This window comes from Austrofundulus limnaeus, unplaced genomic scaffold (assembly GCF_001266775.1).
Source record: "Austrofundulus limnaeus strain Quisiro unplaced genomic scaffold, Austrofundulus_limnaeus-1.0 Scaffold2014, whole genome shotgun sequence".
NCBI classification, from domain to species: Eukaryota; Metazoa; Chordata; class Actinopteri; order Cyprinodontiformes; family Rivulidae; genus Austrofundulus; species Austrofundulus limnaeus.
The window spans coordinates 11,745-23,725 of record NW_013954416.1 but is presented as its reverse complement, the minus strand read 5'-3'; the positions used below and the strand labels follow the sequence as shown (position 1 = coordinate 23,725).

Sequence of the window (11,981 nt, the reverse complement as noted above, 5' to 3'; positions counted from 1 at the left end):
TATTATGGTATAGTATTTAAATGTATGCCTGAGAAACACATAATATTGCCCCTTTAAAAAACAGCTTCCAACGTATTTTTTCTCAGAGCCTTAGGAACAAGGGCAAAATGGATAGAGGATTTTTCTTTATAGCAGGAAACAGACATTTAATTATAAATCATTATTAATTTTATGCTAATCTGAATCAGTTTAGTGTATTTTGTAAATATATTTGACAGTTCAAAATAAACCTGCTTCTTATGACTTCTGTAACATGTCTTAAATAAAACATTATCAGTAAAATCCTCAAGTCATGCTCTGTTTCTAATAATCATTGTCTTTGTAATATTTCAGAAGAACTCTAAACTCTTTTAGATAAAAAAGACAAAAAAAATACGTCCTCAGTCACTGAAAATAAATTATTTACCACATTAGACCAATTATAATCTGGGCCATAAAGGGTTAATGCTCATGAAAGTGTCTGTGTCTGTGCAGGGGAGGAACGCGCTCAGCTCCTTGAGTCATGACTTGTAGAGCAGCTCCTTTTGCTTGAATTTATGGTGTTTTGAGTTCACAGAAGGCTCTGGTTACTTTTTTAAAAGTTGAAGTACATTCATCTGATCATTTTAACAGTGCTGTTGATCAGCATTACTGAACATGATCGACATGCAGACACCTGGTCGCACGCAGGGTCTGTGTTGGTGATTCTTGCTGTAACACATAAAAGTAAAAACTTTGATAAGTTAAACATGCTGTAGCTTCACCTGTCGTATCTTCCTTGAAAGAAAAAAAATAGCTTGCAAAGCTGTCACATCAGTGCTACATGTTAAAAAAATATATAGCATGGACAGTTTTCATCATGCATCATATCACACACATTTCTATCTGTCTGTCGATCGATCTATCTATCTTTGTGAGGACCACACACCCACAGCGCTTACAGCCTTGGTCTGTGCTTGTCTTTTTTTCCCCAAGTTTGGCAAGAGGTAGATGTGGAGGAGCAGTGGTGGAGAAAGTAGTCAAACACTGTACTTAAGTAAAAGTACAGATAAACAGACAAAAATGTACTCTAGTCAAAGTAAAATTACCACATTAACATTTTTACTTGAGTAAAAGTAAGTACTTACTTTTAAAAATACTTTGTATTAAAAGTAAAAGTACTTGCTTATTATTTTCCTTAATGGTCTACAATATCATGAAGTGTGCCTACTGTATGTATATTTTTAATACATCAATGGTGTGCCATTTCAGTGAACAATGCTACAGATGATGCATGTGTTTGTTTTGTATTTTTGGCACTTTTCACAATGCAGGTAACACTTGAATACAAGTCTAAATTGCTAAGGTTGTACTAATGTTTATAATTCAGGGTAGCTATTGGATTTTAGTGTATACTCATTTTTTTCTTCTTCTTTTTCTTTTGTATTGCACACTTAAACCTTTTGTCCCAAACATTATTTCTCTGAATATTATATCAGAATCCCATGCAGGGTAACAGTTTGAAACTATAATTGGCTCTCATTGGTTAGAGAGAAAAAAATCAAAATGCTATTTCAAAAATCATGTAATGAGTAAATGTTCTAGGTTCTCAAATGATGTCGTGTTTAATGTTTATCACCACTGTGATACTACACAAAACGTAAAAAGTCCAGTGATACATTGTCAGCAGTCCATGTACATCAGAATTACGATTTTCAAACTTCTTAAACCATTGAAATGCAAGCCCCTCATCAGAGCAAAACCTCACACTCCTCTTTAAAAGGTCCACTTTTTCAAAAACACACATACACGCACACGCACGCGCACACACACATTCAGAAATCTAACTAGGGGCCTGTTCAGTGATAGCCGGACCCTTGCCTTCCTACGCAGCTCCGCTCAATTCTAGTTTCCCTTCACTGCTCCGTCTGGGATTTCTCCCATTGAGATGGATTTCGCTGGCAGATTTTTAGCCGGGCCAATCAGAGAACAGAACGTTGATTTTCTGCACAGTGTCTGCTTGTAGTTTATTTTACCTGGGCCAATCAGCAAACAGAATGTGGAGTTTTGAATGATGTTGATGTTCTGCACAGTGTCTGCTTGTAGTTTATTTTACCTGAGCCAATCAGAGAACAGAAGGAGTTTTGAATGACGTTGATGTTCTTGCTCAGTGTCTGACAAAGCAGCAGCTCTCATTTACAGTCGTCTCGTTCGGCTCGGTATATTTCTCCTCTCAGTAGGGTTGTTTACAGCGCACGCAATTTCCGGTTAGCTTCTTAGCTTAGCCTCCTTCACACCCACAACACACATGCTTTAGCAGAGGCCACACCTCCTGCAAGAAATCGATTCTCTATGCAGCAAGTCCAGTACGAAGCAAAGGGTCTTGTTTAAACCAGGCTAGTACTGTGATACAAATCTTATTTTTTTATGTCCTGATACAACATTTGGAATTTCTTTGTCTCAAAACTGTATGTCTTTTCTCTAATTTTTTTCTATGTAGACAGACGACTCAGGACTTGATAGTGGATATGGGGAGCAGAATTTGGAGGAAAATAAAAAATCAGAGTAAGTAAAACTGACAATGTCCCGGAAAATATCAAAATCACAAAGAAGGTGGATTTTTTTTGTTTCTGTGAACCCGTGTTACAGTACCAAAATAAATTAAATCTGTAGTCTAATCGTTGTCAAATATTTGTCACCTCTGAATAATTTTCATCTTCACGTCAATTTCTGCTCATATTCGGAACCTCTTGTCTAATTTTTTAGGATTGATTGGGATCATTTCAGTGAAGGTAAAGATTAACCTAATTTTTTCTCTGTTACATGAAACTGATTTTGCCTTTTTCAAACTTTTTTCAACATTTCTGCATGTTTTCTGAATTAGTTGCAGACCCTGAATACTTGGAATATGTATCAAAGTTTGTTGGCAAACATGAAGGCCAGTATTTCATCTTAAAAAACTCATCAGGCTCTAAACTCAGGATTGCAGCACTTGAAGACACCATTTACAGAGATGAACCAAATGTAGTGGATGAATGGGGGGAGTTTTACCTCCCTGAGATAGTAAACATGCAGATTTTAGGTGTGGTGGAAGGAACATCATGTTCATCTGATGAGTTCGTCCTGATGACTTGCGAGGATAGAAGGCTGTACGGTTATGATGGAGAGGAGCTGCATGTGGTGGCTGAACGTGTGGAACAGCTAAAACACCATTGTATCAACTACCCATCAAATGAGACCTATTACAACGGACAGGCCTTCAAAGACATGGTGAGAAGTTTGTTATTTTCTGTGAGTCTGAGAACTCTGCAGATTCCTGATGGTAGAACCAGATTTTCCAACAGTTTAAAGTTGTGGTAAAAATAAAATCAGATCTATTGTTTTACATATCATGAATTATAAATCTAGATACCGCATAGTGGTAGCATATAGCATGACTTCCCACATATATGTATAGCACCAATGCACCAGAACTTGGATATGGGTTGTAGCTGTTTAAGATCTTCTGGTATTTATATGAGAAGTGAGTTTGGAGTGGTCATTACAAATAAAATACTTTGTCAATGAAAAACAAAACAAGCAGATTTGAGGCCCATTGCATGAAAGTAGACATTCCTCCTTGGAAAGAGGAGAATCTTGCAGAAGGACAACCATCTCTGCAGCAATCCACCAATCAGGACTGTATGGAAGAGTGGCCAGGCTAAAGCCACTCCTTAGTAAAAAAGCACAAGGCAGCCCATCTGGAATTTGCCAAAAGACACCTGAAGGACTCAGACCTGAGAAACAAAATTCTCTGGTCTGATGAGACAAAGATTGAACACTTTGGTGTGAATGCCAGGTGTCATGTTTGGAGGAAACCAGGCACTGCTCATCATGAGGCCAATACCATCCCTACAGTCAAGCATGGTGGTAGCAGCATCATGCTATATGGATAATTTTCAGCAGCAGGAACTGGCAGACTAGTCAGGATAGAGATTGGTGGTCCCGGTGAGATCCCGGCCACCGGGACCCCACTCTGGAGCCAGGCCTGGAGGTGGGGCATGTTGGAGAGCGCCTGGTGGCCGGGTTTTCACCCATGGAGCCCAGTCGGGCACAGCCCGAAGAGGAGACGTGGGTACCCTTTCCCATGGGCTCACCACCTGTAGGAGGGGCCATAGGGGTCGGATGCAATGTGTGCTGGGCAGTGCTCGAAGGTGGGGACCTTGGTGGTCCGATCCTCGGCTGCAGAAGCTGGCTCTAGGGACATGGAATGTCACCTCTCTGGTGGGGAAGGAGCTTGAGCTGGTGTGTGAGGTTGAGAGCTCTGACTAGATATAGATGGACTCACCTCGACACACCGCTCTGGCTCTGGGTTGGACGCTCTTCCACTCTAGAGTTGCCCATGCTGAGAGGCACTGAGCAGGAGTGGGCTTACTTATTGCCCCCCATCTCGGTCCCTGTATGTTGGGGTTTACCCCGGTGAATGAGAGGGTAGCCTCCTTCCACCTACAGGTGGGGGGGGGGGGGGGGTCCTGACTGTTGTTTTTGCCTATGCGCCTAACAGCAGTTCAGATTACCCACCCTTTGTGGAGTCCTTGGAGGGGGTGCTGGAGAGCGCTCCTAACGGGAACTCCCTCGTTCTGCTGGGGGACTTCAATGCACATGTGGGTAATGACAGTGAGGTCTGGTCTGCGGCCGCATGTTTTGGGCACTCGGGTGAAGAGAGGGGTGGAGCTGTCAACTGACCACTACCTGGTGGTAAGTTGGCTCCGTTGGTGGGGGAGGATGCCTGTCAGACCTGGCAGACACAAACGTATAGTGAGGGTCTGCTGGGAACGTCTGTCAGAGTCTTTCATCAGACGGAGCTTCAACTCACACCTCCGGGGGAACTTCGAATACGTTCCGGGGGAGGTGGGGGACATTGAGTCCAAGTGGGCCATGTTCCGTGCCTCCATTGTCAAGGTGGCTTACTTGAGCTTTTGCCATAAGGTTGTCTGTACTTGCCGTGGCGGCAACCCTCAAACCCACTGGTGGACACCGGCAGTGAGGGATGCTGTCAGCCTTAAGGAGTCATATTGGATCTTTTTGGCCTGTGGGACTCCGGAAGCAGCCGATAGGTATCGGCAGTCCAAGCGGTTTGCGGCTTGGGTGGTCGCTGAGGCAAAAACTCGGGCGTGGGAGGAGTTCAGAGAGAGGCCATGGAGAAGGACTTCCATACAGCTTCGGGGTGATTCTGGTCCACCATCCGGCGTCTCCGTGGGGGGGGAGCGGTTCGCCACCAACACTATTTATGGTGGGGATAGTGCGCTGCTGACCTCAACTCGGGATGTTGTGGGTCGGTGGGCGGAATACTTTGAAGACCTCCTCAATCCTACCAACATGTCTTCCCATGAGGAAGCAGAGCCTGGGGACCCTGGGTTGGACTCTCCAAWCTCCGGTGCCGAGGTCACCGAGGTGGTTAAAAAGTTCCTCGGTGGCAGGGCACCGGGGATGGATGAGATTCGCCCGGAGTCCCTTAAGGCTCTGGATGTTGTGGTGTTGCATTGGTTGATGCGACTCTACAATATTGCCTGGACATCGGGGGCAGTTCCCCTGGATTGGCAGACCTGGGTGGTGGTCTCCCTATTTAAAAAGGGGGACCGCAGAGTGTGTTCCAACTATAGGGGGATCACACTTCTGAGCCTCCCTGGTAAGGTCTGTTTGGGGGTTCTGGAGAGGAGGGTCCGTCGGATAGTCGAATCTCGGATTCAGGAAAAGCAGTGTGGTTTTTGTCCTGGTTGTGGAACAGCGGACCTGCTCTTCATCATCAGCAGGGTCCTGGAGGGTGCGTGGGAGCTTGTCCAACCAGTCTACATGTGTTTTGTGGACTTGGAGAAGGCGTTCGACCGTGGGGACTCCGGGAGTATGGGGTACCAGGCCCATTGATACGAGCTATTAGGTCCCTGTATGACCGGTGCCAGAGCTTGGTCCGCATTGCTGGTAGTAAGTCGGACTCTTTTCCGGTGAGAGTTGGACTGCACCAAGGTTGCCCTTTGTCACTGATTCTGTTCATAACTTTTATGGACAGAATTTCTAGGCACAGCCAAGGTGTTGAGGGGTTCCATTTTGGTGACCTTAGGATCACATCTCTGCTTTTTGCGGATGACGTGGTCCTATTAGCTTCATCATATCGTGATCTCCAGCTCTCACTGGAGGGGTTCGCAGCCGAGTGTGAAGCGGCCAGGATGAGGAGCTGCGGACATGAAAGCGCTGTGAAGCAGGAGGAAAGGAGAGGGGGAAAAGTAACTTATTTCTAGAGGCAGAACGGGTTGGAAGATGGCTGTTTGATGTTATGTATTGTTTTTTAAATCATCCTATAGGCTCTGACATGTTAGATAAACATGTTAGATAGTGTGTGTGTGTGGAGAGACAGAGAGAGGGAGAGAGAGAGCAGCCAGCTCCTCTCCCCACCCGAGGCTGAAGGTCAACAAACGATCATGCTAAGCTTGCTAACAGCTCCACCCTCTGACTGCTGCAGGGGCGTGTCTTAGAGAGAGGTTTATTTAACAGAGCACAGCCGCTGTGACGAAACTGTGCAGAACCACGTCACAGTGGAGAGCCGTTAACCAATATGCAAATTAGCCTGCAGTACCACTGCTCCACCCATATGCGCAGCAAAAAGACGTTTTTAGACCAAATATTACAGATTTGAACAAATACACAGAAAAACATCAAAATTAGCACAGAAACAGTACTATATAACATTTTAGACACATTCTAGACAGTTTATCAGCTAAAAAAAGTTAATTTTGGGGTAAGTTACTCTTTAAGGTGGTTCGGGCATCTGGTTAGGATGCCTCCTGGTCGCCTCCCTGGTGAGGTGTTCCGGGCATGTCCCACTGGGAGGAGGCCCAGAGGAAGACCGAGGACACACTGGAGGGACTATGTTTCTCAACTGGCCTGGGAACGCCTTGGGATTCCCCCGGACGAGCTGGCCCACTGGCTGGGGAGTGGGAAGTCTGGGTCTCTCTGCTTAGGCTGCTGCCCCTGCGACCCGATTCCGGATAAGTGCCAGAAAATGGACGGACAGACATAACAAAATGTGGAAAAAGTGGAGCGCTGTGAATACTTTCCGGATGCACTGTATCTGATTTAGTACCACAAACTAAAAAGAACTTGGTTGTATTTTGGGAGAGTAATCAGATTTGTCATGTTCAGACTGTCATGAAAAAAATCCACATCTTCCTCCATTTTGCTGGTGAAAAACCTGACATGCAGTTAATGAAATTCAAATTAATATTGCATGTGTCATTTTAAAAAAAGTGGCTTTATTGTTTGTTCTATATTATTCTAAAGTAAAAGCATTGCATATTCRTAGTTTGTTTTTGGTTTTTAGCGTTTCCCATACCATTATCCAAGCTCAGCCATACACAAGAATTTCACAGCATATAGACATTTTAATCTAAATAACACCAGATCACATCAAGGGCTATTTTAGCAGATGTTCCTCCACATCCATCTCTCTTATGAAATGTCAAACTTGGGGGAAAGAAATAAAAGAAATAGGTGAAAATATAGTTCCTAACGCTGACACGCAGTATGAACCAAGGGAGCTTAAAACTGAACTGGTGGGTGCGGCAATTTAGCAGAACTGTCCTGTGAAAGAGGCTAAAGAATAGTTTTATATTTGCTAGCGCAGCATTATTACTTTCTGGTGGAACTGGAAATCATTGTCTGAGCTCCTGGGGCGTTATATTTTCACTAGGCTCTTTAGACATGGACAAAAGTGTTATTTAGAGGAAGTTGATCTTACCGTGAGCAAAATTGCTTCAATATTTCAAGTTATGCAAAATAGGGTTTGAGTGCAGCCAATATCTTTAGGAATGGTTTCTTTTGTAGCCACTATAAACACTTCTTCTCTGATGACTGCTGTCATTTCGGGTATCTCTACATACTAAAACAACAACTATGTATCTTATTTTTAATTTAGTCAAGTAAAGCAAAAATCAAACTGGATTATTTCAGTAGTTTGATTTTTCATTTTTACATTTAGGTTTTGAAAACAGAAAAATTAAAAAATGACACAATTGTTTTCTTTTTGCAATTTTATTTTGGAACAAAAAGAACAAAGAATGGACCTTACAGGTTGTTCCATGACTGTTTTCTGGTTTTTGTTGTAATTTTTCGTTTGTTTTGTTTCTTGTAGACAAAGGAGGACTGGGAAGAGGTGAGGAGGGGAGATGTGGGGCAGATGTTGGAGAAAGAGCATAAAAAACTGGTGGCGGAAAATAAATCAGCGATCCTGGAAAGCCTAAAATCACAAAAATAGGTGAACATTTTGGTTACCACGAACCTATATTACAGTTGTTCCAAAATAAAATAATTAAGCTCTTGATTTAAAAAAATACTGTTTTCGAAGAGCATGGAAAAAATACCAGAAACAGTATTTATCATGTGTTTGATTTTTTTATACAGGGTGTATCAGAAAAAAAATTATACTCTGAGAAAAATCACCATAAAACTAGATAATAATTTTGAAAATATGGGCATAACCTTTGGTAGAGGGGATCATTTTGCTTCGAATAACACCAATATCTTAGTTAACGCTTCATGCTCCAGTGAGCAGGGACAGTTGGAAATTCACAAAATTCATGTCTTTTGCGCAAGGAAATGTGAGGGTTAAAATACGATCTGTCACATAAAATTAAAAGTTTAGATGGTGTTTTACACACTTGCCAAGGCGTTTTTAAAATTATTAACCCTTTCATGTCCTAATGTTGAAACAAAAAAATCGTAATAGAGTGAATCATACCCAAGGGTTAACAAACAAGTGAAGTGGCCATGGACAAGTCAATCCAGCCAACTAACATTACATGTAATGTACTGTACATGTTCATTACATGTAAATGCACATGGGTATTACATGTCATTATTCCATAACCTGGTACAAGTTCATGTGATCTTGTGGTCATTTTCTTTCATTAAAAAAACATGATCACAAACATCACCTTATCTTATGCAGACAATTGCATAATTCCTGGACATAAAACCTGTCAGCACATGTGCAGTTGTCTCTCTGTAAAATGGCCCGACCACAGTTCACCGCTCAGCAGAGGTCTTTCCTGGTTACTAAATACCTCCAAACGAAGTGTTTGCACTGTCCTTGAGCGGTTCCAATGAGTTTCCATTGGAAACCTTTGTGATTTTCCAACTGTCCCTGCTCACTGGAGCGTGAAGCGTTAACTAAGATTTTGGTGTCATTCGAAGCAGAATGATCCCCTCTACCAAAGGTTACACTCACATTTTCAAAATTGTTATCTTTGTTAATTTTTTTGGCGATTTTTCAGAGTATCATTTTTCTGATACACCCTGTAGTCTAATCACGGAGTGAATTTCTTCAGAATTGCTCTTTTTCCTCTTTTATAGATGCTGATTATTCCATAAGAACATCCTTCAACTAATGGATTTATGGTTACCTAAAAGCTCCACAGAGTTTATATTAACGTATGTTCCTGCACTAACAACAGATCTGATCAGATCAAAGCTGCTGAAGTTACAAGATTTAGATTTAATTACTATATTTTACATTGGATAAATTTTATTGTCCCAAAGGGCAATTTGCTTTGCAGCGAGCAAAGAACTTTATTTACTTGTGATGCTCAGTTTACAGGAAATGGTAAAGCTATTCTATAAAAAAAACATTAATTTTTTTCACAATGTACATCTGAAATAACATGTCTCTCTACAACTAAAGATCCTTATACAGTATTTTAACCCATTTAGCATAAAAGTGTCTAAATTAAAAATTTGATAAAGCCAAGAAAAGAAAGCCCCATTCAACTTTATTGAACATCTTTTCCATGGCAGTTACTGGCTCATCTTTCATACAACAGTTTTCTAATGTTATCAGAGGTTTTTTTTTTTTTTTTCATAAAACCTGTTGGATGTATGATGCTGGGAAGGACTTTTGAGCACTGATTGTTTTATAAATGTCTGTACTGTCCTTATCTGTAAAGCATAAAGCATATAACTGATCATTTTAATTTTAAAAAGTAACTTGCCCTTCTGACGAAAATCTCCCGATACATGTTTTGTAAGATGGGTAAGAATGTACTTTTTGTAATATTTGGCAGAAATGTCATCATAACATGGAATTTCTCTGCCCTCATTACTGAAATTGCCTTCCTAATTTCCACCTCCATTATTGCATTTTCTGACCACACTGCTTGTTCCTGTAGTGAAACCCCTCACCTCACCTCCCCACTGGTTGACATTTGACCACCTGGGGTCAAACCTCTCCTTTTCCCACATTTATAATTTCAGCTTTGCTGAGTGCTTTAATAAAAAGAAAAGCTTTGCCTTTCCTTTCTTCTGGGAAACCAATGTGGTTCCTATTCTCATAGATATTTGCTGTGTGTTGATAAAAAAAAATAAAATAAAACTAAACTTATGTTGTCGTTTTTTTTTCAATATGTATAATTCCAATGTTTAAACCCTTTATGTTTGACTTTTTGTCTTTATTTTTAAGGGCTCTCTAATTTAGCTTATGATAATTCTGCATTTGTTGTCTCTGATTATCTTTAGACTTTTATGAGATAATGATAACAGAGTAGATGTTTTAGTCACTGCTTATATTTTTGTTTTTATTGCTTCTATTTGATAAGCATTACTAGAGAAATTATACACATGCATTCGTCAACTAATTAAAAATGTCGCAATACTAAAAGTGACAGGTACCACGCCCCTTTAGGGCGGGACATCCGTATATGGTCAACATCCGGTCATTCCTTCCTGTAGGATGTCCATATGTGGTCAACATCCGTTTCGTGACTTCCTCTTTTGATTTACCTTAACTATCCCCCTCCCTCCTCCCCCTTGACTTCCAGTAACCCCTACCCACCTTTTCCCCTTCGATTTTCGTAACCCTAGCCCCCTCTTTCCCCCTCGAATAACTGTAAACTATGACCACAACATTATGTTTTTGTCCAGATGTTTTAATTGCAAAAGAGTTTGAGGTGCCATGAAGTCTATTCTACCGACCACAACATCCTGTTTTTCAACATGTGTCCACACATGCCATCTGTTTGTTCACCCTCCCTCTCCTTTTCCCCTCTTACCCCCCTCGAATTATTGTAAGCCTTGACCACAACAACTTGTTTTTATCCAGATGTTTTAATTGCAAAAGAGTTTGAGGTGCCATCAAGTCTATTCTACCGAGCACAACATCCTGTTTTCAGCAGGTGTCCACACATGCCATCTGTCGTTCACCCTCCCTCTCAGGGGTTCGTGACTTCCTGCCAGTTGGTGAAACTTATCGTCCAATCAGTGGTTAGGGTTAAACTTTAGACCCACCCCTCGACCAATCAGATCATGTTTAAAGCATTAATTCCCGCCCCTCCTCAGTTCTCGAAGCATTTAAAAGAACGTGTCTCGTTCATTCAGTACCACCGTCGGCGACAAGGCATCTTCAGCGTTCCTGACCCGTCACGACTTCCATCAGCGCGGACAAGACCCCCCGGCATGACCGCCCCTGCATCTGAAGTAGATTTTTAAAGGTTCGTATTTATTTTATTCAGTTTAATTCCGTTTAAAGTATTTATTTAAATATATATATATTTAAATGTACTCTGTCTGTCAACAGCGTGAACGTCTCAGCGTTCCACCAACAGCGTTACGCAACGCCAAACTTAAATTTAAAGGTTCGTATTTTATTTTGTTTAATTCTGTTTAATGTAATTTATATAAATATATATATATTTAAATGTACTGTCAACAGCGAGAAGAACCGTCACTCTGCTCCAACATCTGTCAAACTTAAAGGTATGTAAATGTGTTTTTATCTTGTTTAATTCTGTTTAATGTAATTTTTATAAATATATTTTTAATTGTACTCTATCTGTGTGTTCCAGCAGCAGCAGCAGCATCAGCTTTGCCCGGCAGATAGAAGCGGAGTTCTCCTTTTTTTTTTTTGTAGCGCAAAAACTAACAGGTCAGTAAAAAAATGTTTTTTATTTAGAGTTATAATGTTTTTACATTTTAAATGTTGCAAATTGATTTTTAATTAT

The 11,981-nt window shown here is 41.2% G+C and overlaps 1 protein-coding gene across 2 annotated transcripts in view; it reads left to right on the top strand.

The window, feature by feature from the left end:
- Nucleotides 1-10,366, top strand: part of LOC106536876 (uncharacterized) — a 22,470-nt gene extending 12,104 nt beyond the window's left edge. Inside the window, exons 3-7 of one of the 2 annotated variants that reach the window (XM_014034217.1) lie at nt 2,459-2,523; nt 2,725-2,750; nt 2,843-3,228; nt 8,123-8,245; nt 9,343-10,366. In XM_014034217.1, coding sequence (XP_013889671.1) covers nt 2,459-2,523; nt 2,725-2,750; nt 2,843-3,228; nt 8,123-8,245 — 600 coding nt within the window. In that variant the 3' untranslated portion in view covers nt 9,343-10,366. Of the gene's footprint in view, nt 1-2,458; nt 2,524-2,724; nt 2,751-2,842; nt 3,229-8,122; nt 8,349-9,342 lie in introns of those variants that run through there. The other variant, XM_014034219.1, reaches the window with a different exon arrangement.
- The last annotated feature ends 1,615 nt before the right edge of the window (nt 10,367-11,981 follow it).